The sequence below is a fragment of the Vipera ursinii genome (assembly GCF_947247035.1).
Source record: "Vipera ursinii genome assembly, chromosome: 7".
NCBI lineage: Eukaryota > Metazoa > Chordata > Lepidosauria > Squamata > Viperidae > Vipera > Vipera ursinii.
The window spans coordinates 38,698,165-38,726,118 of record NC_139521.1 but is presented as its reverse complement, the minus strand read 5'-3'; the positions used below and the strand labels follow the sequence as shown (position 1 = coordinate 38,726,118).

Here is a 27,954-nt window from a genome sequence, read left to right as displayed (position 1 = left end):
ATTACATTGTAAAATAAAGTGATGTATAGTGTTGTAAAACTTGTTACCACTAACTACAGAAACTTGTGCATTGTGAAACTGCCATTACTGCAATGTAAGCCTGTTCATTAGATGTTGTTTAATCTCATTGTAGCCACAGTGAATTTATTATTTTAATTATTATCACTACAGTTGTATGTCAGTTGATTAATAAGTCTTGACAGCTGTCAAGACTAATTGCAGTTGTCATAGTCTGATCTAAGAGGGGAGGGGTGTTATGTACTGGACTTGTGGTAATACACCACTTGCATTACTGGAGCAGCTAATGGCTCTCCAGTAACCCAGACTAGCTGTCTCCTGTCCTGCAATTGGCTAGCCCCAGGCAGCAAGAGTGGGTTCAAACCTATGGCTGCCACCTAGGGGCTAGACTTATATATTGTGGCTGGTTGCAGCCAAGTTTCAGGACAGTTCTAGCAAGAATAAAGTATGTGTTTTCCTGTACTCAGCCTCGTGTCTTCCTTCCTGCACCAAAGAGCCCACTACTTAACACACATTTTAACAGATCACATTGATCAAGTCCACCCTATGTGATTAAGACATGGTTCCATGTGCCATATAAATCCATAAAAATTGGGTAAACCATGCTGGGTTAAACACGTACTATGAAGACAACCACCATTACTGTCTTCAGACAGTGGAATTTAATTTCCCTGTCAAGCTTTCATTCCTTGTTCAAAGCTAGGTGCTTTACCTTTTTCTCGTTTGCATGCTATTTTTACAAGAAGCGATTACTGGAACGCAACCCAAGGGCAAAAATGCTTCACCACAGGCAATGCGCATGCTCCCCTCCTTCCGGTCTCTTTCTTTCGTTATTTTGGGCATGCTCGCAGCCCGACTGGCAGATTAGATCAGAGCACAGCTTGCGTGGCGGCGGCAATGCGCGCTTCGAGGCCAGCTGTGGCCTCAGCGCGCGCTCCCGCGAGCACTGTTACACGTGGCAGTTCTCTGAGCGCTCCCGGGTAGGGAGAGCCTGGAGGCAGCCGGCTCGTCGCGCGGCTTTCTGACAAGCGCCTGCAGGACCGGCTTAGAGCAGGGCGAGGTAGCGAATTGAAAGCTGGAGACGGCCAGGTAAGGGGAACGACCTTCGGCGAATGTTGGGGGGCAAGAGAAATGAGAAGCTGTGGGGACGTGCAGTCTTTGAACGCAGTCTGTATTTATTAGGTAGAGCCGGCAGAGATGATAGCATCCCTTTGAACCAAGGAGCATCAAGGGCTGGAAAAACTTGAATTTGCATAGAAGAGGAGAAAGAGAAGATTTTTTTTTATCTCACCGCAAGAGATATAGAGATTGGGGAACTTTCTCCTGGGGAACTTTGCAAACGCAGTACCTGATCCACATCTGGCCAATCTGTCTAGCTTTAAGAGGACTGGCTGGATTTGCTTGAAGGGCGTCCAGTGGTTTAGTATGCAACCTGCTTAGTTATCTTGAAGCTGTACTGATTCTAAATATGATTAATTATTTTAGAAAGTTAGACTCAAACAATTAAAAAGCCCATCCAAGGCTCATTCCCCCAGCTTGGGTGCAACTAGCCCTAATTTTATTGCAAGACTGAAGGATTTGTAACATCTTCAAAAACTGTGAAAAATGGGCTAATTGCATGCCATGCAAGGTTTTTATATTTAAAACGTTGAAATAGTAATTTTGAAAGGGGTTTCTGTAAATACTATATAATAAAGATATTTGCATTGCTTTCTGGATTGTGATTAAACTTTACAACACACACAAGCTACTTGAATCCACATTTTGTTGGGGGGGGAAGTGAACCTGCCATATTGTATAATAAGAAGAATGGGGAAATAGTCTTTTGTTGTTGTTGTTTTTGATATATGTGTTGCAGTGGTGACATGTATCTCTTATCCTTAACTTGCAATCTAGTTGTCACCCATTAACTATGATGGGTTGAGTAGATTTTGAGTAAGCTCTTATGTCTGACATTGAAAACAAATCATAGAGATGCTTCATCATACATTAAAGAATATATGGAATGATCGCAACATATTATCTCAGCTATAGGAATATGGGAACTTGACATTGCAATACTACTTTAACTGCTACCATTATAGCAGCATTTACTTTTTCTGTTGATTTAATTTAGTGATTTTTTAAATTTTATATCTTCTTTGGTTTTTAATAGTTTAGTACATAAAATGTGTATGTTTACTATTAGTTATAATTCTTTTCATCACTAATGTGGGAACCTTAAACATACAGTCTGATACTCCCAATCAAATCTTGGTTGGCGCTATGGACCATGCTCCAGGTTCACAGTCTCCAATTTCATACCAATATTTCCTGACTGCAGTAATTATTATTTGCGGGGTGTTTGGATTGGGCAAACTGTCACAAATCATAGATCACTTCCAAACTAGACTTGGGGACTATGACTTCAACTGGATTTTCAAAACCAGTTCTATCATATACCATATAGCAAGTAAGAAAGCTAGAGAAGAAGTCAAGAGTACTGCATAATAGGACGCAAAGAGGTTATATCAAGACAGAGGAGGAAGCTGTCAGATATATTACAGAAATTAAGCTTCTCCCTCCATCTGTTGTTACCTATCATCAACAATCTCATTTGGCTATAGAGTGTAAAAAGGAAAAATAAGGAGACAAAAATAAGAAAGTGTTTGTCTGTTGTTTGGATAGTTTTCTGTGTAGCTAGTAATTAATAACTATATAGCTAAGTCTTAAAGTCTGAATAATTATTTTTTCCTTCTTACCTAAAAATGTTTTTTTAATGTCTTTTGGAAAGCCTGATTACAGGGATGTTTTTAAACTAATATGTAAACTTTTTCTGGTATAATGTAATTATGATTGATGGATTACTTTCTTCGTATTGAGATGCTTTATAAAATGGGTTTCAATTTGCATCTAGTTGACACACATTATTGGAAGGGATGAAAGGAAGAAGGGAGACACATTTATTAGTTACTTTGTTTATAAATGAAACAGAAAGTAGATTGAAGTCATTTAAAGCACAGTTATGTTTGTATTTGGTTTGTATTTCGTTTGTATAGGATGTTCTGACGTGGCACATTTTTTTTCTGTCTCAACTGTGCAGGAAGTTATTTTATTAGCTCAGAATATTAACTGTAACTGCCTCGAATGGAATTCTTTATAATGACAATCAGCACAGCTTTAATATCAAGCAGTTAAATGCACCTGTTGAGATGGCTAGAGCTCTTAACTGCCACGTTTCTATCCACGAAAGAAAAAGGAAGTATGTGAGGGGAATCACCAGCAGCAAACTGATCCTTACATGGCATGTATTTAATTAACTAGTGCCACCTCATCAAAAATAGTTTTTTTTCATTTTATGTGCATGGCACTTGAAAAAACCACAATTTTATGTTTTCAAAATATGAAAAGAAATAGCAGGAAAACTGATTAATGATATAGATCAGATGTACATGTTGGCATTCATAAGTTAGAATACTGCTGATTGGCTATTATCTCAGTGTCTACAGTTCTAGTAAGCAATAAGTTGTAAGTAAGTAGTCATGGATACCTTTCTTTCTCTATAAATGTCATTGTAATCAACAAAGCTTATGCTTTGTGTTTGTGTGTGTGTATAAACCATGTTTGTTCTTATGATGTACAAAATATACAATTTGTTTGATTTTTGTATACCTTTAATGCATTTATGCATATTTCTGCATAAAATCATTTCCAGAAATTTGATAACTTTTTAGTACATCCATTTATTGCAAACCACAAATGTACCAATGTACACAGATGTACCAATTTGCTAGACATGCTGATGTAGTGGTCTGTCAGAGAAGAGAGTGTGAGCCTTTCCTTAGTAATTTTGCACATATCAATTAATAGTAAGGAAATAAAGATTTGTAATTATTATAACTGAACCTGATTACAGGTCTACTATAGTTTTTTCTCACACTTTGTCATAATTATTTTCTAGGGTTTTTTTCCCCCTCCTGTTTCAATTTGGCAGTGAAAAGCTGAGAAGTGACTGGGAGGGACTTGCTCATGGTCACTCACACCTGGTCACCTCCTAATTGTCCCACTGCAACACACTTTATGTAGGGCTGCCCTTAGAGAGCGTAGGAAAGGTTCAGTTGGTCCAGAATGCAGTGGTATGGCTGCACCTCATTATGCCCTGTAACCAGGGCTTTTTTTTCTCATAGAACGATCAGAACGGAGTTCCGGCACCTTTTTTGGATGGAACCTTGTAGGGTAGGCAAGGTGGGTTGTATGACATGTATGAGTTCCGGCACCTTTTTCTTTTACAAAAAAAGCACTGCCTGTAACACTTACTTTGTGAGATGAACTGGCTTCCATTAGACTCCTGGATCTGATTCAAGGTGCCACTTATCACCTTTAAAGCCTTACATGGCACAGGGCCAGGGTTTTTTTTGAAGGACACCTTCTTTCAAGAACATCTGCCTGCCCCACATGCTCCCATAGAGAGACATGCTCCAGCTTCTTTTAAATCTTGTTATCTTCTGGAAGCTAGGAAGCGTGCCTTTGCTGCAGTTGCCTCTGTTCTCTGGAATTACACATAACATTCTGTATGATAGGCCCCAATTTTGTTGACTTTAGAAAAACCATTGAGACTTAGCTTTTCCTGTGGAGTCCTCTTGATTTATTTTGGTGCTTGGTGGTAGTTTATGTTTTGTATTTTATATTTTTATATTACATAGCTTTTAATGTTACTAGTAGATATGTGTACTGGTTTTGTTTGTTTTTTTTGTTGTTGTATGACACCCAAAGTAACATTGTTTGATTTGGATAGTGTTATAAATCTAATAAACAGAAAAAAACATATTGCACATACATTTGGGAACTTTTATGAATTGGAAACAACCCTCTTTCAAAGAGCACGTTTCTAAATTTGAATCCAATTATTCTTTTCATCTGTAATTGCCACTTTAAATAACATACTCATCAATTATAAAAATGTTAACCCAATCAAATCATACATGTTTCTTCTAATGAGTAAGTAATGGGATGCAAGCAAATAGCATTTTCTTGCAAGTAGTGGGCCATAGAACTGCAGAAGTTGACATTTTGGTTCTACAGTAGGAAAAATACACCTGTGAAACGTATCCATGTCAGAGACTATTTATTTAAAAGATTTATATACCCCCCCTTTCTTAAGCCAGTCTGGGTTGCTTACAACATAGGGCAGGGGTGTCAAACTCAATTTCACTGAGGGCCGCATCAGCATTGCGGTTGGCCTCAAGGGGCCGGGTGGGTATGCCCAGGGTGGGCATGGCCTACTGGGTGGGCATGGCTAGAGTGTGTATGGCCTACTGGGTGGGCGTGGCCAGCTCTACATCGTTCGCATCAAGGGTGCCTATGGGGACCCAGGCAGGAGTGGGACAGATCTGAGGGTCTCTGGCAGAAGGAGGGTCTCTGGGCCAGGGCCAAGGCAGTGGGGGCCGTTCCCTCACTCTTTCCAGGATGGCTTCACGGGCCGCATGAAACCACTTTGCGGGCCAGATCTGGCCCCCGGGCCTTGTGTTTGACATGTCTGACGTAGGGCCTTTGCTTATATATGAGTTGAAGTAATGCTACCTTTGACTTGGCACAAAACTCATAACATTTGTTTTCTCCTTTGCCAATTCTTACAGTTCTATTTTTTGTTTTATTCCAAGGCTTGGTTGGACATTATTTTGCATCATTCATTGCTCAGGCAAAATGATTGCTTTGTTCTTCTGGCTTTGATGCTATCCTTTTCTAGTATATCAGCAGGCAGCAGTGAAAACACCTACCAGTGAGACCTCTGCAGCAGGATCTGAGAAATTCTTATTTTTGGTTTTGTCTTCTCTGGGCTGCTTTATCTGCCCTTTCATCTAACTGTATTTGGGCATTTTCCAAATTAAAAGAATATGAAATGCAGAAATATGGAAATATGCTCTGTACCAATAACCTGATAGAGAACCTTATAGAGAACAGAGGCAGACCCCTTCACAGTTAGTGAGCTAGCTAGTTCTTGTAGAGCAGGAGCTGCTAAGCAATTTGGGGTCCCCCCCAAGGACATTGGGAAGACTTATTTGGGGGCTGCCCAACTCTAGGCATTCATATTTTAAAAGCAGGAAACATTAAAATTAGGGATGAAACTGATAAATACCAGGAAAGGGCCAAATAAGCATTCACTTTAAATAAGATTGGGATGCTTTGCTTTCTTGTTGCTGCATATCAGCCATGAGAACTTTAAGGTGTCTGAACTCCCAAGCCAGCATTCTGGGAATTGGTTGGAAGCCTGTAGAGATGTTGTGGTCAAAAACAGCAGCTGTAAAAAGAACTTGATTGGAAGGACAGAAGCTGGAAGAGAATGAATAAGGTGGAGGCTGACTTATAACCAGAGAGTGAAGAGGGCAAGCCTACACCTCCCAGTACTCCCCAAAATACTGCCAATTACTCCCACACCAGGTCACCTGACTGCTTCCAAAGTAATGGCGAGCAACGTAATATGTTTTATTCATCTTGTAGTTGTCTTGTGATGATATTGGAATAAGGTGGAAAATGCTATTAGAGTGGAACAGCTAATAATGTTTAATCTCTTTCTCATTCATGGAGTGGGAATAAGATAATATTAAGTGAACAGAGTAAAAAAATGATGTCATAGCATGATAGTACTGTGATAAGGGCAAGTAGTGACTGGGTCAATGTCTTTGGGAAGCTTCTTTGGTGTTTAAATACTTATTTGTTGCCACATACTGCTGTATTGTGGCAGGTGAGGGCCACCTTGGGGAATTCTTGCCTTCTTGGAAAACAGATGCATTTCAGTTACTGTTGGTGGAGAGAAAGAGGGAGAAAATTTACCGTATATACTTGAGTATAAGCCGAATTTTTCAGCCCACTTTTTGGGCTGAAAAATTCCACTTCGGCTTATACTCCAGTCAACAAAAAAAACTTACCGAGGACTTGTGCGCGGCCGAGGCTTTGGTGCTTCCGGGATCGCCCGCACCTCTCCCAAGCCACCGCCGTCCGAGACCTGCCGAAGTTTGGGGAGGTTTGGGGAGGTGCGCGCGCACCTCCCCAAACTCCGCGCCTTGCCTGCCTGCTTCTTTCCGCAGCGGAAAGAAGCAGGCAGGCAGGGCGCGGAGGAACGGAGACTTGCCGACGTTTGGGGAGGTTTGGGCGTCTCCCCAAACCTCGGCAGGTCTCCGTTCCTCCGCGCAGACCTGCCGACGTTTGGGGAGGTTTGGGCGCCTCCCCAAACCTCCCCAAACCTCGGCAGGTCTCCGTTCCTCCTGCCGACCTTTGGGGAGGTTTGGGCGCCTCCCCAAACCTCCCCAAACCTCGGCAGGTCTCCGTTCCTCCTGCCGACCTTTGGGGAGGTTTGGGCGCCTCCCCAAACCTCGGCAGGTCTCCGTTCCTCCGCGCAGACCTGCCGACGTTTGGGGAGGTTTGGGCGCCTCCCCAAACCTCGGCAGGTCTCCGTTCCTCCTGCCGACCTTTGGGGAGGTTTGGGCGCCTCCCCAAACCTCCCCAAACCTCGGCAGGTCTCCGTTCCTCCTGCCGACCTTTGGGGAGGTTTGGGCGCCTCCCCAAACCTCCCCAAACCTCGGCAGGTCTCCGTTCCTCCTGCCGACCTTTGGGGAGGTTTGGGCGCCTCCCCAAACCTCGGCAGGTCTCCGTTCCTCCGCGCAGACCTGCCGACGTTTGGGAAGGTTTGGGCGCCTCCCCAAACCTCCCCAGGTCTCCGTTCCTGTTTGGGGAGGTTTGGGCGCCTCCCCAAACCTCCCCAAACCTCGGCAGGTCTCCGTTCCTGTTTGGGGAGGTTTGGGCGCCTCCCCAAACCTCCCCAAACCTCGGCAGGTCTCCGTTCCTCCGCGCAGACCTGCCGACCTTTGGGGAGGTTTGGGCGCCTCCCCAAACGTCCCCAAACCTCGGCAGGTCTCCGTTCCTGTTTGGGGAGGTTTGGGCGCCTCCCCAAACCTCCCCAAACCTCGGCAGGTCTCCGTTCCTCCGCGCAGACCTGCCGACGTTTGGGGAGGTTTGGGCGCCTCCCCAAACGTCCCCAAACCTCGGCAGGTCTCCGTTCCTCCGCGCAGACCTGCCGACCTTTGGGGAGGTTTGGGCGCCTCCCCAAACGTCCCCAAACCTCGGCAGGTCTCCGTTCCTGTTTGGGGAGGTTTGGGCGCCTCCCCAAACGTCCCCAAACCTCGGCAGGTCTGCGCGGAGGAACGGAGACCTGCCGAGGTTTGGGGAGGTTTGGGGAGGCGCCCAAACCTCCCCAAACAGGAACGGAGACCTGCCGAGGTTTGGGGACGTTTGGGGAGGCGCCCAAACCTCCCCAAAGGTCGGCAGGTCTGCACGGAGGAACGGAGACCTGCCGAGGTTTGGGGAGGTTTGGGGAGGCGCCCAAACCTCCCCAAACAGGAACGGAGACCTGCCGAGGTTTGGGGACGTTTGGGGAGGCGCCCAAACCTCCCCAAAGGTCGGCAGGTCTGCGCGGAGGAACGGAGACCTGCCGAGGTTTGGGGACGTTTGGGGAGGCGCCCAAACCTCCCCAAACAGGAACGGAGACCTGCCGAGGTTTGGGGACGTTTGGGGAGGCGCCCAAACCTCCCCAAAGGTCGGCAGGTCTGCGCGGAGGAACGGAGACCTGCCGAGGTTTGGGGACGTTTGGGGAGGCGCCCAAACCTCCCCAAACAGGAACGGAGACCTGCCGAGGTTTGGGGACGTTTGGGGAGGCGCCCAAACCTCCCCAAAGGTCGGCAGGTCTGCGCGGAGGAACGGAGACCTGCCGAGGCTTGGGGAGGTTTGGGGAGGCGCCCAAACCTCCCCAAACAGGAACGGAGACCTGCCGAGGTTTGGGGACGTTTGGGGAGGCGCCCAAACCTCCCCAAACAGGAACGGAGACCTGCCGAGGTTTGGGGACGTTTGGGGAGGCGCCCAAACCTCCCCAAAGGTCGGCAGGTCTGCGCGGAGGAACGGAGACCTGCCGAGGTTTGGGGACGTTTGGGGAGGCGCCCAAACCTCCCCAAACAGGAACGGAGACATGCCGAGGTTTGGGGACGTTTGGGGAGGCGCCCAAACCTCCCCAAAGGTCGGCAGGTCTGCGCGGAGGAACGGAGACCTGCCGAGGTTTGGGGAGGTTTGGGGAGGCGCCCAAACCTCCCCAAACAGGAACGGAGACCTGCCGAGGTTTGGGGACGTTTGGGGAGGCGCCCAAACCTCCCCAAACAGGAACGGAGACCTGCCGAGGTTTGGGGACGTTTGGGGAGGCGCCCAAACCTCCCCAAACAGGAACGGAGACCTGCCGAGGTTTGGGGAGGTTTGGGGAGGCGCCCAAACCTCCCCAAACAGGAACGGAGACCTGCCGAGGTTTGGGGACGTTTGGGGAGGCGCCCAAACCTCCCCAAAGGTCGGCAGGTCTGCGCGGAGGAACGGAGACCTGCCGAGGCTTGGGGAGGTTTGGGGAGGCGCCCAAACCTCCCCAAACAGGAACGGAGACCTGCCGAGGTTTGGGGAGGTTTGGGGAGGCGCCCAAACCTCCCCAAACAGGAACGGAGACCTGCCGAGGTTTGGGGACGTTTGGGGAGGCGCCCAAACCTCCCCAAAGGTCGGCAGGTCTGCACGGAGGAACGGAGACCTGCCGAGGTTTGGGGACGTTTGGGGAGGCGCCCAAACCTCCCCAAACAGGAACGGAGACCTGCCGAGGTTTGGGGACGTTTGGGGAGGCGCCCAAACCTCCCCAAAGGTCGGCAGGTCTGCGCGGAGGAACGGAGACCTGCCGAGGTTTGGGGACGTTTGGGGAGGCGCCCAAACCTCCCCAAACAGGAACGGAGACCTGCCGAGGTTTGGGGACGTTTGGGGAGGCGCCCAAACCTCCCCAAAGGTCGGCAGGTCTGTGCGGAGGAACGGAGACCTGCCGAGGTTTGGGGACGTTTGGGGAGGCGCCCAAACCTCCCCAAACAGGAACGGAGACCTGCCGAGGTTTGGGGACGTTTGGGGAGGCGCCCAAACCTCCCCAAAGGTCGGCAGGTCTGCGCGGAGGAACGGAGACCTGCCGAGGTTTGGGGACGTTTGGGGAGGCGCCCAAACCTCCCCAAACAGGAACGGAGACCTGCCGAGGTTTGGGGACGTTTGGGGAGGCGCCCAAACCTCCCCAAAGGTCGGCAGGTCTGCGCGGAGGAACGGAGACCTGCCGAGGCTTGGGGAGGTTTGCGGAGGCGCCCAAACCTCCCCAAACAGGAACGGAGACCTGCCGAGGTTTGGGGACGTTTGGGGAGGCGCCCAAACCTCCCCAAAGGTCGGCAGGTCTGCGCGGAGGAACGGAGACCTGCCGAGGTTTGGGGACGTTTGGGGAGGCGCCCAAACCTCCCCAAACAGGAACGGAGACCTGCCGAGGTTTGGGGACGTTTGGGGAGGCGCCCAAACCTCCCCAAAGGTCGGCAGGTCTGCGCGGAGGAACGGAGACCTGCCGAGGTTTGGGGAGGTTTGGGGAGGCGCCCAAACCTCCCCAAAGGTCGGCAGGAGGAACGGAGACCTGCCGAGGTTTGGGGAGGTTTGGGGAGGCGCCCAAACCTCCCCAAAGGTCGGCAGGAGGAACGGAGACCTGCCGACGAGCCGCGGCTACACAGGGTATTCCTGTGTATTCAGGCTTGCAAAATGGCGGATCGAGCCTCTGCTGGCGGCAGAGGCTTGCAGAACGGCGGATCGGCTTATACTCGAGTCAATAACTTTTTCCAGTTTTTGGGGGTGAAATTGGGGGTCTCGGCTTATACTCGAGTCGGCTTATACTCAAGTATATACGGTAATTCCTATTCCTTCATATAATGTTGCTGTTTACCCTCCCTCATAAGAAAATGTATATCTCCAGGCACCAAAAAGATGTCTGCTCCTGAACTTTATCCAGAAAAAGTAGATTTTGAAGAGAACTTCCATGAAGTTCTGGGGGGAAAAATCCGTATTTTATAAAAGGAATTCAATATGATCCAGTTTGCGTGCCAAAACAATAAATTTATGTCTGTATTCTTGATATAGAAGAACTATCATGTGCTTTGTCCAGATCAAAATCATCATTCTTAAGAGAATTATCAGACTATGGACCACTTCCTTCAGTCTGATGTCAAAAAGCTGATTCTGTTTCTTGCTATTGTAATATAATAATAATAATAATAATAATAATAATAATAATAATAATAATAATAATAATAATAATAATAATAATAATTCACATTTTTATTGTTGAAAATTAAATTTTCCTATTTATAAAATAAATAAAATTAAATTAAAAATAAATAAAATTATTTATTTCCTATTTATTTTTATAAGGAAAGGAAAAATACTGCTGAAATGAATCACCAAGGATATGTTGCAGCACCTCCATATTCCCAGGCCCAGCCAGGAATGGGAGGATTTTCTTCTGGCTTTGGACAAACAGTTTCTTCTCCTCTGCATGGACACTATAATGATCCAAATCCAGCACCTTTTGCATCTCAGTCAGGTATAGTTACTTCATGTTTATTTATGGGCTGCTGTATTCTGGTTCTTTCTAAAAATAATGGGTTGTATTTTCCAGATTCTCAGCCAGGACAGTGTTTGAGGGGAATGCTGGATGTAATGAGTTGGTAAAACTAACTAAAATTAGAACAAATAAAGATTTATCATGATTTGTGGACTCAGATTGTATGTGATTCAGCATTTAAACCCTGGGGAAAGTACTTATGGACTTCTTTCACTGAGGTCTTTGTCCCTTTTTAGTATGGTTATAAAATTAACTTTTAAAATGCTTATTGCTTTCTCTTCTTTCCTGATACTGATATAAATGGAAGACACTGAATAATTTGGAATTTATTTGTAATTTAGTTTATTAATGTATTTCTTTGACATAGATTATTTACGCTTTGATTTTTATGATGTACTCCTTTAAATGTAATGGTTTTCCATTGTTATCAATATGTCTACTTTTACTTTAGGTATATTGAAAACAAATGTGCCTTTTGGAGTTCCTCCTGTCATGGGATCTCAACCTCAGAGCCTCCACTCACCTAAGCAGAGTAATTTCCAGAATGGACCTAGCACTGCAGCAGCTCAACAGCCACACAGGTGATTTAAAACAAAGAATAAAGCATTAGGATTATTTTCAAGAGGCGCTGGATTTCTTGTTCATCTCTGAAGACATTTCACTTTTCATCCAAGAAACTTCTTCAATTCTAAGAAAACAAGAAAGTTCAGTTGCCTCTTGAAAAGGCACCTTTGGGACAACCATTACCTGGATGACCTTTGGGACAACCATTACCTGGATGATCTCCATAGACATTAGGAATATTCTTTATGCTTTTGAGGATTGTGCAGACCCTTGGGTGAAATTCTTTGCTCATGTGACATGAAGCAGGTTCAGAAGCTCCAGGATAGCTCTTCGCTAGGGTTTTGGCTTATGCCAACTGTCTCTCCAGAAATATCTTTTGTGCAAACACATATATACTCAGAAAATTTGGGGGTAGGTGGGTGGCAGAGTAGGGCACACTAAGCCTTCAAATGGTTTGTGGTTTTGTGTCTTTGCACTGTAGACCCAAAAATACTTTTAAAAATATGGAATTGTATGATATATTCATTTCTGAAAGCATTTTGTTAATATTTGTCAGGAACTTGTTTTGTAAATCCAGTAGGCCATGTTCAGTCCATGAATATGATGTAAACAGCATCTGCCTTCCTTTGGCAGTACAATCTTGCACAATTTTACATACTCCTCGGTCTGGCAGAAGCTGTATTTCTCTCATATGTTGTATAAGCAGCATAGAAATATAATACTGGAAGGAATCAACCTATGCTCAGTGCAGAATTCCAACTTAAAGCAGCACCCCAAAAGGTAATCCATCCCAGGTTCGACATATAGAGGAATCTTTCATCTCCCTGAACAATTGGTTCTACTATAAATCTGCTCTAATTGTTATAAAGTTTTTCCCTAATATTCATCTGGAATCTGCTTAAGACCATTATTCCAAATTCAGGAACAACAGAGTATAAGTTTTTGGCTTATATTGTATGATATGGCTTCCTCTATTAGAAGACTACTGTCATATTTGTTCTAGTACTTCACTTCTCAAGGCTAAATATTTTCAATATTTTCTTATTGGATTTATTGTCTAACTTTTTATTATCTTATTGCTGTTTTAAGAGTTTACACCAGTTTATATCAGTCTTAAAGTATGCTGACCCAAATGGAACAGAATACTTCAAGTAATATCTGACCAATGAGAACACAATGGAACCAGTACTTTCTGTCATTTGGAAACATATTGGGTATCATTAAAATTGTATATGCTACAACTTTGATTTTACAAACTTTAATGCAATGAAATTTGAATATAACAGTCATACTGTATTAGAATTTATGTTGTATGTGTAATATTATTATGTATCTGACATAATATGTATGGTGAACTCACTATACATATAACATTTATGCCAAATGATAATGACAATGTAATGCAAATAATGTAATTGGCATTACTATAATGACTTACCCGTTGATTTACTGGGCTTTGGGGAAAAATCAGAGACTCTCCTCCCCAATTAGTTTACTAAAATGAGATTTTTATTATATTGCATAGTCTTTTTGAAAAATAAATCATTTTTGTACTAAGTTCTAAAATATAGGTAAAGAACTGCCTCTATAAATTAAATTAACCAAAAGGAAAAGCCTAATTCTTTTACTATTGTATCAAGCAGTTATTTTAATTACAACCCAAGGCCTAATTTAATCCATATGTTTTGAGCAGCCATAATGCAAAACATATTCTGTGGACAAAGAATCACCTTTCACCTTTATGTCCAACTTAAAAGATCAAAGCTGAAGGTCTGTGAGCCATGGGATGAGATTTAACCTTTTCCATTCCTTTTTGATTCTGGTCACTAAATGAACAGTGTATGCAGGAATTAATAATGTCATATTTTGAAGAAGTTAAGTTACTTATACAGGACTTTGAGAAATCATTTTTGAATAAGGGCAAATTATTCAAATTGAGCTGTCTACCAATTGAGATCATTCTTCTTTGATCCTATTAAGTTTTACTTTGTTTAAGTCAGTTTTAAAGGGAAAAATAAGCTTAGTATATATATTGTATTTCATTATTGATCATTTCATCTATTTTTGTTTCAAGATTTGAAGAGAAAGGGAGAGAAAATTCTCTTTGTTAAAAGAACTTAATAAAACATGTCTGCTAATATGGATAAAAAGAGAGAAGGAAAGATTTTTAGATTTCAGTCATACTTTTTAGGAAGTAAAATCCATGCTGAGCTCAGTATTTTTCATGATTACTCAAATAGTGGACTTCAGCATGATGCAAAGTTACAGTGTGATTGTTTGGTCTTAGCTTAGCAAATTCTATAAATCCTGTCATTGTGGTTTCTGAAACCATAGCTTAGGGCTTAGTCCAATCTCAAACCAGCCAAATTGTGCCTGATTTGTGTGAAATAGTTCTCATTTTGCACAGTCTACTGTCTTCTGTATACACAGGGTTATATGTATTGCCAGTATAAATTAGAAAAAAAATTGCAGAGGAAAATGATGATCAAAAGTGGAGCAGAAAGAATAAGGGAGAAAAAGCCTTAAATACAGAATTATTCATAATGTTTATAGCACGTGGTTGTGTTACAGAGAAAATACTTTTTGAAAACTGAGATCATTTGCATTAGATTGGATTTAATCTAAGTTGATTGCAAAGCACTTATTCCATGTTGAGATTTTGCAATGTGAAAAGAGGTCAGTTTCCAAGTATTCTCTTCTCCGCTGTTTAGGTTGGAAATAAATTTTGGTAAGACTGCTTCCACCTATTCAGTCTCCTAATAAAATACTTCTAATCATCTCAGTTCTTCTGTATTGTATTTGTAAAGCATAATGTCACAATGGAAGCTTTTTTGTAGAAGAGAAATTTCAACAATGATTCTAACAATTGACAGTGCCTGTGTAATGATAAACTGCATTTTGTTATCCTGAGAATGAGCCTTCGTGAACTTAGGACTTACACCCTACTGCTGCTGAGCAGTCATGAAGAAAAGATTGGAAACTTTGACATTTGATTAGCTGCAGCTTAGTATTATTTTAAAAAAACTGGTTAATGCCAATTAGTGCTTTATTGAAACAAGCCTGCTATAGCTTAAGTTTTTTTTCCAGTAAGCCACAGTGAAAGCTAACCATAGTTTATATGAGTTTAGTCATCATAATGATAAACTGTTATTAGTAGAAGTGGAAGAAAACCTCTTATTTTGAAGGTTCCTAAAAATATAAATAAAGGACAAATAATATGTCAGGGTGGCTCACCTAGAACTGTTCCCCTATAAATAATAATTAATCATGAAGCTGATGTACAGCATGTGATGAGTAAACCTGCCACAGACAAAGCCTCTTAGTTTCCTAGACATTTTATGTTTGGCATTTTCTCTGCAGAGTCTTCAGGAATGACTCATGTGCATCTTGGCTTATGTGATTTATGAGCAAAATAATATGCTGTATGGTGATTTCTTGAGTTTCTGTAATGTTATTTTTTTCTTTTCAGATTGCCAGGTCCTCCAGCTTCTTATCCTTCCTACCATCACTCTTTACAGTCTGGTCCAAATAGGCCCTCTCTTCCTGCAGTACAGCTGACAAATCAGCTTAGCAACATGCAGATAAGTAGTTACGGTATGTATTGCATAATCCATGAAAGGTTTTTTTTTATTCAATATAAAAACAAAAAGGAGGAAAAATAAAGGCAGCATTAAAAAGAAGAAAGTCAAAATAAAATAAAATAAATCTTTAAAAAGAAAACTATACATTACATATATTCATTCATATTTATACATATATAAAAGTTCTATATTAGCATTTCAGTGCATGATAACCATATTTCATTATGAGCATCTATAATCTATCTATCCCCCTAAGTGATTCCTTTATAAATTGCTAAAACACCAACTGTGCAAATCACTGGATAGTTACTGAGAGATTAGAATTTTAACTATGCGTTTATTTTAATTTGAACTGGATTTAAATAATGCTTAACATAGAAACACTAACTTAAATTCCATGGAATTCCATAGAGACTCAATGTGTAGTTTAATGAAGAGAAGGACGAGGAGTGACATGATAGCAGTGTTCCAATATCTCAGGGGCTACCACAAAGAAGAGGGAGTCAAGCTATTCTCCAAAGCACCTGAAAGCAGGACAAGAAGCAACGGATGGAAACTAGTCAAGGAGAGAAGCAACCTAGAACTAAGGAGAAACTTCCTGACAGTTAGAACAATTAACCAGTGGAACAACCTGCCTCCAGAGGTGGTGAATGCTCCAACACTGGAGGTTTTTAAGAAGAGACTGGACAGCCATTTGCCTGATGGTATAGGGTTTCCTGCCTGAGCAGGGGGTTGGACTAGATGACCTCCAAGGTCCCTTCCAACTTTATATATTATTATTATTATTATTATTATTATTATTATTATTATTATTATTATTATTATTATTATTATTAGGAAATATAGCTAATTCAGTCTGGATCTAACCATTGGACCCAATTGTTGCAAGCAGAGTTTTGCTTATATTAAGGCCTTTCAATTAGAGATTCCTGCACCATCACAAAAAGTAATAGAGCCAGGGGATGGGATGGAAGTATAATAGCGTGTGGAATTTGTGATCAGGAGCCTGGAAACCAGCATTTTACATTGCACAGATTTTACATGAACTGGATATATATAGTACATGCCATCTAAAGGTGGTATAAAAATTCTTAGTGAGACAAACCATATAGTATGGTTAAGTCAGTATAGTTTTTCTGGGATTATAACTTTTCCTGTGTTAGGAACACTTAAAAGAATAAGGATGATCTATTGTACTAGTCATTTAAACATATTTTTGGTGAAGGCAAACATTTGATAGTTTGAAAGCTTATTGTATGCTTCCAAATAATATCAATTCTCAGTACTAATGGGATGTGTTAATATAAATAAATGAATAAACACCTGGATTGTGGCTTTTAAAGTTACCTTCATAATCTTACATTGATACAAGATTCCTAATGCAAATTTTACCCATTGTAAATCTATTTTAAGCAGTTTTGTTAAAATCATGGTTATTTGTTAATTGGATAGAATGATGTACATTTCTACAAACTCGATAAAGTTAATAATACTAGAAAAATATCTCCTCTCTGTTTTGTTTCATGTGTAAAGATGCAAACAATGATTGGTTTATACAAACCCTGCCTTAATAAATCTGACCTTATAGAAGAGAATGCAAGAATGGCAATCATGTGCGCAATAATGACTGCCATATTTGCTCACATATATTGTACACAATTTGATGTGTGAAAATCAGCTTATCCTAGAGTTCCTGTATATTAAGATATGGTTTCTGGAATATTATACATGCCATGGGACACATATGGGTTCAGCAAAGGATCCTCATAGTTTATGCTCTGTTTTCTATAGTTAGTAAAAGTATTGATTGAAAATCTTTGTAGCTGCCTTCTTTCATCTGTATCATAGTATTTAAATATTCCAAAGTATGCTTCTTTTTACCATGAAATGGAATGAAATATTTACTTCTAGGAATGTGATCTAAGTAATTTATGTAAATTTATGTAAATTTTATTTATTAAATTTCTATAATAAATTTAGGTAAATGTCTTTATAGCTCTGCTTGTAGGGTAATTTTGGTTTAAAATCTAACAATTAATGGATTGGATTGAGTCTTAATCATGTCTGGAACAGATTAACTATTGAAAATAAAATAGTCACAATTGAATAGCTTGCTTCTCTGGATCTGTTTCGATGAATCTAGACTAAGGATGAAAAAAAACCCAAGAATAAAGCAGTGGGAAACCACTTCTTTAGTTTTGTCAACAGTACTATATAAATATGTCCATGAAATCACCAGGATTTTAGTTTGACTGGAGGTGCAATGTCCCTCTGTGCGTATTTTAAATATAATTAAACATGGATGTAATTCATTACAATTTTAAAGTAACACATAATGGTTAACAAAAATATCCATGTAAATGTCTACAGTGCTAAATTACTCAGATTGACTGCATGACAATTTTGAATTTTAGATGTGTTCTTCATAATTGTATTCTTGCATAGGTCCCAGTAATGCTCAGAATCCACCTTCTTCTGGACCTTTGGGCCTACCTTCACCTTTACAAGGTCCACCACTTCAGCCACATCAAGTGGCTTTGCCAACAAGTCCTACTGTTTCTCCACCAAATAACTTGAATAGTCACTGCTCTCCATCTTTACCTCCTTCAATGGCCAGGCAGGAGGGGTTTCCTGGTCCAAATCCATTGAACACCAACTTGCCACAGCAATTTGCAGGTGAACCCCCTGGGTATCCCTCTCAGTATGGTAAGTGTGGATGCCTTTAGTACATTCTATTTCATTTATTTATTATTCAACTTCTACACCGTCCATCTCACCTAAGTGACATAAGATTAGCAGGCTACAATTTCTGATAGAGAAGGGAGTAGCATCTAGTGAGAAATGAGAGAAGCATCTAATACTGTAATTTAGAATAGACAAGGTTTAAATGCGGGTTTTTTCTGTCCACAGATTTTTTTTTTTTGCTGTACATGGCATAATGAACAGAAATTGCCTTTGTGTGACCTGTAGAGCTAACTCTAGACCTAACACGTTGACTAGACTGCACTATATATCAAACTTTCATTCTTACAAAACATTCTTATTGCTGTTTTACTTAAGATGTGTTCCTCTTAACTTGGCCTCCTTGAAACATTGGGATCCATTATGAGTTCTGAATCCAGAGACAAAATGCTTGAGTGGTGCAAAATAGGACATGATTTTTTTTCACCCTTTTATAAGCCTAGCAGAAGAGAAATAAAAATAGATATATGTATCCAAGGTCTAACTCAGGGCTTTTCAACCTTTTCACCCATTGTACCACTTTTAGGATATGGCAACATCTGAGTACCACCAGTCACCTAGCAAGGTGTCAAAAACTTGATGACCCCCCCAAAAGGAAAAAAAAGTGATGAAGTACAGGTAGTCCTCAACCTACAACAGTTTGCTTAGTGACTGTTTGCAGTTACAATGGCACTGAAAAAGTGCCCCCCAAGCCACAGCCGAGCAAGACACCTGCCTTCCTGCCCGGATGCACTCTTCCTCCTGTCCGAGGTTTTCATTGTTGTGAGAATTTCTGCTGAGGATCAGCAGCGGGGGTGGGGTTGGGGGGGTGTTTGGCTTTTATCCCCCCCATCTGCTGGGTGGTTGCAGGAGGTTTGGGTCACTTCACATGACCTGGGACACTGTGACCATCATAAATATGAATCAGTTGCGAAGCATCTGAATGTAAATCACAAGACCTTGGAAATCCTGCAACATTCCAGTTGATCAGTGCCTCTTCTGGGCTCAGCAGAAGCACTGGGATCAGTGCCGAGTTCCAGCTGGAGCCTGGCACTGATCCTGGCACTTCCACTGAGCCCTGACAGCCCTGAAGAAGCGCTGAACCTGGCGCTTCCGCTGAGCCCTGACAGCCCTGCAGTTCCAGCCATCTCTCGCTCAGGCTTGGGCGGTGCTGCCACCGGTTCAGCTCATTCCCCTCCCCCGCTACCACTTTTCTAGGATGGCCGCGTACCACCTGCCAGGTGCCAATGTACCACAGGTGGTACCCGTACCACTGGTTGAAAAGCCCTGGCCTAACTGGATCATCAAAGAATGTGTAGAACTGTTTAAATTGGGTCTGTGAGATGGATATGTTATCTGTAAATAATGTATGCTGTCTTGAGTGCCACCATTTACACGCATTATCAGTTACTGTGTTTGATCTTTTAAGTCTACATGACCCACCTAGAGTTGCTTTTGCAAGATGAACCCCCATATAAATTGGTTAAAATAATAATTTTAATAATATTACAGTAGAAATAATTGTTAAGGAGATAGCAATTGGCCAGTTACCAGAACACTGCTGATCATACACTAAGAAAATGACCTTTGTTTGCTGGATTATCTAAAATCAGATGTCCATAGGATGAATAGCTTACTGATAGGTAGCATGAGCCCAGCTATGGCATGTTCAGCAAACATATCTACACACTCACAAGCACACCGGAGAGAAAACAACTTTGAAACAGAAAATTCAATAGTCAGCAAGACTATCCTATGTTTTCATGTTTGGATAACATTTACTCCTCACCGTTTTTAAAGAAAAGAATAGAAATATTGGAAAGCATTTTATTTTACATCTGTTAAACCATTCTCTCCTTTGTTTTTCTCCATTTCCCATGAAATATTCCCAAGAGATATTTATTTATAGACATCTTCCTTTATCCTTCCCCATCATATAAGACAGAAAATAGCTATGTCTTTTTTGAAGTATAGATTTTAAACAGGGATTAGTTTTTTAAATTCTTTTTTTTTAAAAAAACCTTTAATAACAATCAAAACAGATAGAAAACACAGGTTATAAAACAAAGTTGTAAACATTGGTGAGATTATTACATTTCCCCCCCCATTTTTGCAGGAAATTATGGTCCTCCAGTGGCAGGGGCACAGCTGTCTTATCCAGGTGGTCTTCCCTCCGGTCCAGCACAATTAGTTGGACCATCTCAGCAAAGAAAACTTGATCCAGATTCCATTCCAAGCCCAGTGAGTAAGAATTTCCTCCTTTTGGTTCCCTGGATGTGGCATGCAAGCTGTATCATGCCCGAAACCTTCTGAGCCTGAAATTTTCATAAGTGCTTAGAGCAGGGGTGTCAAACTGCTGGCCCACGGGCCGGATGCATCATAGCAAAACCGTGGTTACCCCATTGCCGGCAACTGCAAAAAAAAAGTCATGATACGTCGCAACACGTCATGTGACATTGCGAGTTTGACACCCCCGGCTTAGAGTAAAAACAAAGTAGCTAAAAACAAAATTCCATATTATTTTGAATATTCTGCTCAACCAGCTCTTGTTTCCTTGTTTTTTTTATCCTAGGACCACAGGTGTAATTTGAGTGCTGATACTTATCAACTGACCAACTATAGTTTAAAAAGCACAGGGGGGTAATTTAATAAATAAATAATAATTCAAACAGGCAGACTACAAAAACATTGCTAAATATTTCTGGAAATTGGTTGGTATAATTCCCATTTACTTTCAGGACCTAAGAATGAAAAACAAAGAGGCTGTTGGCATGCTCCCACTCACTTAAAATGTTCAGATGGAATGTTTGAATTAAGCTAGGCTCAGAGTAATTTCCTTTGTTTATTTCATTCTAAACTTGGAAATGTAATTATTATCCTTTTTTTTAAAAAAAGAAAGTTTCAACTTACCTCTTTCAATTTGTGTTAAACATTTTTTGTGTCATTTAACTGCTCCTTTCATTTTGTTATTGTAATTTCGTGATTAGATGCAGAAAATCTGTAACATTGTCCATACTTTGTAGGGCTGAGGAGAACAACAAAAATTACTCTTGAATATATGCTTGAATGTTACTATCATGGGTGGAGGACGGGAGGGAGTTCAAATCAATTACTGTATTATTATAATACTTAAAGACATTTCTGAAGTACCGTATAAGGTTCTTCATTTTTTGAAATGCCATTGTAAGATTTCTTCCAAGCAGCATCAAAACCTATTGCTTTCTTGATCTATAAAACGTGTCTTGATTTTTGAACTGTGGTAACATGTCTGTAAACATTAATTTTAAAACAAATTAAAGTCTGTCTCCAATTCTTACATTGTTTATTTATTTTTATCTTTTAGATTCAAGTAATTGAAAATGATAAAGTTTCCAGAGGAAGTCAGACCTATGCTACCAATATCAGAGGTCAAGTCCCTCCTCTGGTTACAACAGATTGCCTGATCCAAGATCAAGGTAAATAGACAAAATCAGTGAACTTGAACTACAATTTGTATTGATTTGAATGTTCATATTTAATTTACGTATCTAATATTTATTAAATTGATCTAGAAGTCAAAATGACAGGAATACATTGTATTAAAGTTTTTTTATCGGTGAACTCATGTAATTCTGCCACCCTGAAGTTAATGTAGCTTCTTCTGGAAATAACTTGTGTAGTTGCATAGTAACTTGGTTAAAACTAAGCCTTAGTGGGAAAGAAATTCATTTTTTACATTCCGTTAGGGATTTAATATTTTTGCAACTGATTCCAAACTTCTTGGTACAAAATGTAATTTTTTCTTGATTGCTTCTGTTGTGGAAAGGAGATCTTGGGCAATTCTTCATCTCTATGAGTGTTCAAATCTTCTCTGTGGGACTGAAACATTGGGAGAAATTGTACCAAGCTTGGAAAGGAGGGGAAACCACACTGAAAAAATATATGAATTTTTACTTATGTAATTCTGAGTTTCACCCTGTTAGGATTCTTTTTTTTTTTTGAGAAGCACTAGAGATGTGAATGAAAAGAGATGATCCTAAGTGGATTTATCATTAGGTTGAATTTTGAATTCTTTGTGAAGGAATACTCTGATTTTAAAGTCAAAATGTATCTATTTTTATCATTTAACACTATCACTATTTGGAATTATTCAGGTAATTGCAGTCCTCGTTATATTCGATGTACCTCTTATTGCTTTCCTTCAACTTCAGACCTAGCAAAACAGGCTCAAATTCCATTAGCTGCTATCATCAAGCCTTTTGCCAATATTCCAGTAAATGAAGTAAGTGAGAAAATACATTTGGTTACAAATTACAATTTTTGGTGATTTTACACTAGGGAATATGCATCTGTTTATAACTAAGCATTGTTACAGTAATGACTCAATAAAATCAGTTGTCAAGTCCAGTGATTGTTCAATTATCATGGAGCATTCGCAGGAGATTGTGAAAATCTCATGAATTCTCCCATTACTACTGTGAAGTTAGTTCAATCCTATTCAGGATTTCATCCTACTGATTGTGTGAATAGAATCCTTTAATGTAAATAGAATAGAATAGAATCCTTTAATGTAAAGCTTTACATCTATAACTTTTATAATTTTTATGTATATTTCAAGAACTGATAAAACAGAGCTTTCTTTTTGATTAAATCACTAAAGCAAAGGAGTGAACATGCAAAATAGTTACATTTTTTATGCATAGCTCTTGGTTCTTTTGTATAATATGATCAATTTAGCATGTACAGTTTAAAGATCTGTTTTACCAACCATTAATATTTTATTTAACTGATTAATATTCAACATGAATCTTACATATGTGACATACTACAATACATTTATCATTTGTAGTAAAACTTATATTTTTAAAATGGTATGGGAATTCTATATCTTTACTCCAAGATACAGAATTTTTAAGTTTTTTAAATTCCATTTTTAATATATTGGAGAAGGCATAGGTATTTAGGTAATTACAGATGTTCACAAAGATTTTGATGAGATTTTGTTTTATTTATTCAATCTGAATGGATGCTCATCTTACCTAAGTGATTCTGGGTGGCTCACAGCTACTAAAAACAACAATCAAAGCAAGTTAAATATGTAAAAATCATCAATATCTGCATTGTACAAAAATGATCATGACCAGTGGCAAAATCCATCATTGTATCTCACAATATTGTAAAAACTCTACAATGCTAGATCCCCAGGCACAGCTACAGAGCCATGTGTTCCTAAAGGCAGGGAGGGTTGGGGCCAATCTAAGGCCAGGGCCCGATATGTTACGTGAGCACTAGGGAAGAAAAGGCTCGCTTCCCACTGTTTCATAGACAGGATCTATAACACGCTTTTCCTGGCAATCTTGATGGAATGGGTAGCTATAAATGGAGAAAGTGATCGTTCAAAAAAAATCAGTTTCACATCATTTAGAGCCATATATTATCAGCATCTTGAACTGAACCAGGAAGCGTACTGACAGACAATGCAGCATGAGAACAAAGGTGTAATATGCACTGATTAAAGAGTACACATAATGCCAACACTGCCACATTTTATGCTAGTTACAGCTTTTGGATGTTCACTAAGGTCAACACCATGTAGGGTGCATTACATTAATTCAAGAGTTGACCAGGATATGAGTGACTATGAGCAGGGCCTCCTAATCCAGGAATGGGCACAACTGGCACACAACACATAGTTGTGCAGAGGTTCTCCCACCCACAGCAGTAATATGCTGTCTGAGCAAGAGTTGTGAGTCCAGGAAAACCCTGATTGCATATGCTATTCCATGAATTTCCATGGAGACAGTTAGGATTTTTTGGCAGAAAGCCTTTATATTCACATTTCTTGTGAGTTTAGGTATATACATACATAATCCACAATTGGTCTTCTCTAAACAATCATTTCACTGTTATGTGAAATTTATTCCAAAAGTTTATATATTTTGGGATTATTATGGAAGTATTTGTCACAATTTACAAAAGATAAATTCATTAAAAACTCATAAGCATTGAGTAACAGTTAAAACATCCTCACATTCAAAAGAAATGGAGAAGGAATATTTTACTGAAATATTAAGATTTTTGTGTATACAAAAATCAGTGAATACCATGCTCTTTCTCTTACAAACTAATGATAAATATTTGAACATAGGTTGGAGTAGGCAAGCTAAACAGAAATAATTTTTAGCACAAGATGTTATGGCAACCATCAAGAGTTGCCACACATAAAGATAGATAACTGTGTAGTTTGGAGAAATGTTGGTAAATATTTTGACCCTAGGAAATGTCATCTATGATATTGCTTGTTTCCATCCAAGGATATAAAAGTCTAAGGACCCCGATGTTTTTATAAGCGTATGAAGAAAAAAAATTCAGGAACAGATTAGTTCTGGATATTTTGGATAAGTTTTTGTTCCAGATGTTACTTATGCAGATGACTTCAGTCTTTAGGGGGCTATGCAGAAGATAATAAATTTAATCAATAGTCAGATTCAAGGCAAGAGAGCCTTAATGGGACAACTCCACCCATAGTAAGGTCATCCAAAGGAACCTATTGAGAAAATACAGATGGAAAACCCAAGTACGAAAAGGTTTGGTACCAAGCCTCAAGATAATAATAATAAGTAAGTAAGTTGGAAGGGACCTTTCCTGCTCAGGCAGGAAACCCTATATCATTTCAGGCAAATGGCTGTCCAGTCTCCTCTTACAAACTTCCAGTGTTGGAGCATTCACCACTTCTGGAGGCAGGTTGTTCCACTGGTTAATTGTTCTAAATGTCAGGAAGTTTCTCCTTAGTTCTAGGTTGCTTCTCTATTTGCTGTGAAAAGGAGTCTTACTTCCAAGAGTTCAGGTATCTTGGGATCCCATAAATCAGGGGTCTTCAAACTCGGCCCTTTTATGACTCATGGACTTCAACTCCCAGAATTCCTCAGAAATTCTGGGAGTTGAAGTCCATGAGTCATAAAAGGGCCGAGTTTGAAGACCTCTGCCATAAATGGATGTGGAATGACTCCAGAACCAACCACAGTGGAGCTTATTTTAGAAATTAACTTTCTCAAAAACTGTAGTTAAGCAAAGATATTTTTGGGCTTGGAGTAGCACAAGGTTTATTCCATAAACTGACAGAGGTCTTGTTTTCTTTAAAATAAATTTCTTTTTAAAGAGGAATTTTTCAGGAGGATCAAACACCAACTGAAACCCTGGTGCTGACATTTAGTAATGCCAGTGATATACTGTTGTGACTGCTGATGGCAGCAAGTATAAAAAAGGCAGAGTTTTTCTTCGAGATCATGAAGGAATGTTGACACCAATAGTTCACAGTTTCAATAGTCAGAGATCCAGATATATAATATGCCCAAACTCTTAGAGAGTATGTCTAAGGAGAATCTCAGTCATCCAAGTCATAGTTGTCCCAAATATGCTTTTTCATGAGGCAACTGGACTTTCTTGTTTTTCTTTGAAGACGTTTCGCTTCTCATCCAAGAAGCTTCTTCAGCTCCAACCAGATGGTGAGGAATGGAAGGATTTATACTCCTTGCAGACAGCTGATCATTTGCATTCTTCTAGGAAGTTGTTGAGGCCATCTGGAGGTGGTCAGGGTCACCTGAATGGTGCAAATGAGCGTGGAGCCTTAGAACTGTTGAAAGGACTGTGTTATAGACTGGAGATAGATGTCGTATCCCCCCCTTCTGTTGAGAGAAGGCTGTTCAGTTTTGACATAGATGGCCTTTTTGACCCCTCTTTCAAACCAGTGGTCCTCTCTGTCCAAAATGTGGACTTTGCTGTCTTCGAAAGAGTGGCCTTTGTCTTTTAAATGCAGATGGACTGCTGAATCTGATGTCTTAGAGAGTATATTGCAGCATGTGAACAATTCTCAAAGTATCTTAATGGACTGGAATAGTAGCCACAATATACAGACCACACTTTCCAGGTAACATTGCAGAAGTTTGGACTATGCACTAATAAAATGTAGAGATGTATAATGATTAAAAACAACCTTCTCAGTTAATACCATCCAGGCAAAACATTCAACCTTAGAACAGTAGCTTTCAGACTGGCTTCTGGTGGTCCTCAGAGTCCACCAAATGTTAGAATGGGAGTCTCCTTACATTGATTGCTCAGTGCCTGCTCAGTATCTTTGCTGCTTTTCTTCCTATTCATCACCAATCAGTTGGCTAAATCAGGGCTTATTTATTTATCCAGTACCAACCACAATTGTTAAATAAATGTGCTTTTCTAAGAAACATTAAAAAGGCCTTTTTAATTAAATGAAATTATATGGAAGGCATGCACAAATAATTGTCATTTAATATAGTAATATTATTTGCTAGAAGGAAAAAAGAATTTCAACGCTTTTAAAGATCAACATGTAGGGTGGAGATGTTAGTTTAATTGGAGAGTCCCACATTTGTTAAAGTTTTATTTAGTAGTTTATGATTGTGGAAAGTTTGAAAAACACTGCTTTAGAAGTGGAAAGGTACTAAGCATAAAAAATATTGTAGGCTTTACCATGTTTCTAATAGATTTCTTCAGTGTGTACACACATTTTTGCTTCTTATCCAGAACTATAAACAATGTTCAACTTTATACACATTAGTTGGCTGTCACATGCATACATCTTGCCTACCACACTCAATCTATTACTGTTTCTTTGAAGAGAGGAGATTTATGGTATCACAGGGACTAACTCTCTATACTAACAGAGTTGTTATTCCAGCTGAAATGCAACAAGAAGTACTAAAAAAAATCATTTAGGCAGCTCCAAATGCACAGAATGGGCAAAAATATCACTTTTTGGCCATAGATGAGTCAAAATCTTGAACAGATTATAATAGGTTTTGTGTTTTCCCACAAAAATAACTTTCTCATCAGAAGAAAAATGTGATAATTACAACAATGCCAGATAGAACCTGGAAGATAATTAGAGTGGATGTTTTTTATATAGAAGGTTATAATTATTTAGTTGTCATGGGCTGTATTTTTCATGTATCTATAGACTGCAAGTATGAGTAGATTTAAAAACCAGAACTCTAGGCAATCAACAAAAATTAAAACAATGGAATTATAAAAATAAATATTTAAATGATAAGTGGATGAGATCATTCTGAAGGATAGAAGACATTTGTGCCTAATCCACAAGAACTTCTAGAGAAGGGTTGTGAGATAAGCTAACCATCAGACAAAAATTCCAAGATTCAGTGATACCTCTACCCCCTAGAACAGTTATTGTTCTCAATGAATTCTAGAACAGAATGATCTGAAATTCTACACATTGTACAAACTAGTTTCTGTATATTATTTATTAGGTCAGAAGGCTGCTCAAATACTGACTGGGAATCTGCACTGCAGCATTATAGAAACCATTTATATTTATTTATTTATTTTGGTTACATGCAATTTGTGTCTTAAGCAAAGGAAAATAAGAGCTGAGAAATAAAGGCTTCTACTAGGAAAAGCAGACTAAGGATTGGATGCAATTTATATATGTCACTGTAAATCAACTAGATGTTGCTTAACTAGAAACCATAGGGTATAAAGAATAGGGAGTGACTGAAAAAAAAATAAAGCTATCCATTGTAGAATGTATTGTAGAGTCCTGGTAGCCAGTGAACACACATTTCTGTATTG

The 27,954-nt window shown here is 40.2% G+C and overlaps 1 protein-coding gene across 1 annotated transcript in view; it reads left to right on the top strand.

Moving 5' to 3' along the window:
• Positions 1-935: 935 nt before the first annotated feature.
• SEC24D (SEC24 homolog D, COPII coat complex component) overlaps positions 936-27,954 on the top strand; it is a 70,245-nt gene continuing 43,226 nt past the window's right edge. The window contains exons 1-8 of the mRNA XM_083367359.1: positions 936-1,107; positions 11,293-11,464; positions 11,937-12,066; positions 15,519-15,643; positions 18,076-18,336; positions 20,468-20,592; positions 21,695-21,806; positions 22,485-22,612. Of these exons, the coding sequence (XP_083223485.1) occupies positions 11,314-11,464; positions 11,937-12,066; positions 15,519-15,643; positions 18,076-18,336; positions 20,468-20,592; positions 21,695-21,806; positions 22,485-22,612 (1,032 nt within the window). The 5' untranslated portion in view covers positions 936-1,107; positions 11,293-11,313. The remainder of the gene's footprint in view (positions 1,108-11,292; positions 11,465-11,936; positions 12,067-15,518; positions 15,644-18,075; positions 18,337-20,467; positions 20,593-21,694; positions 21,807-22,484; positions 22,613-27,954) is intronic.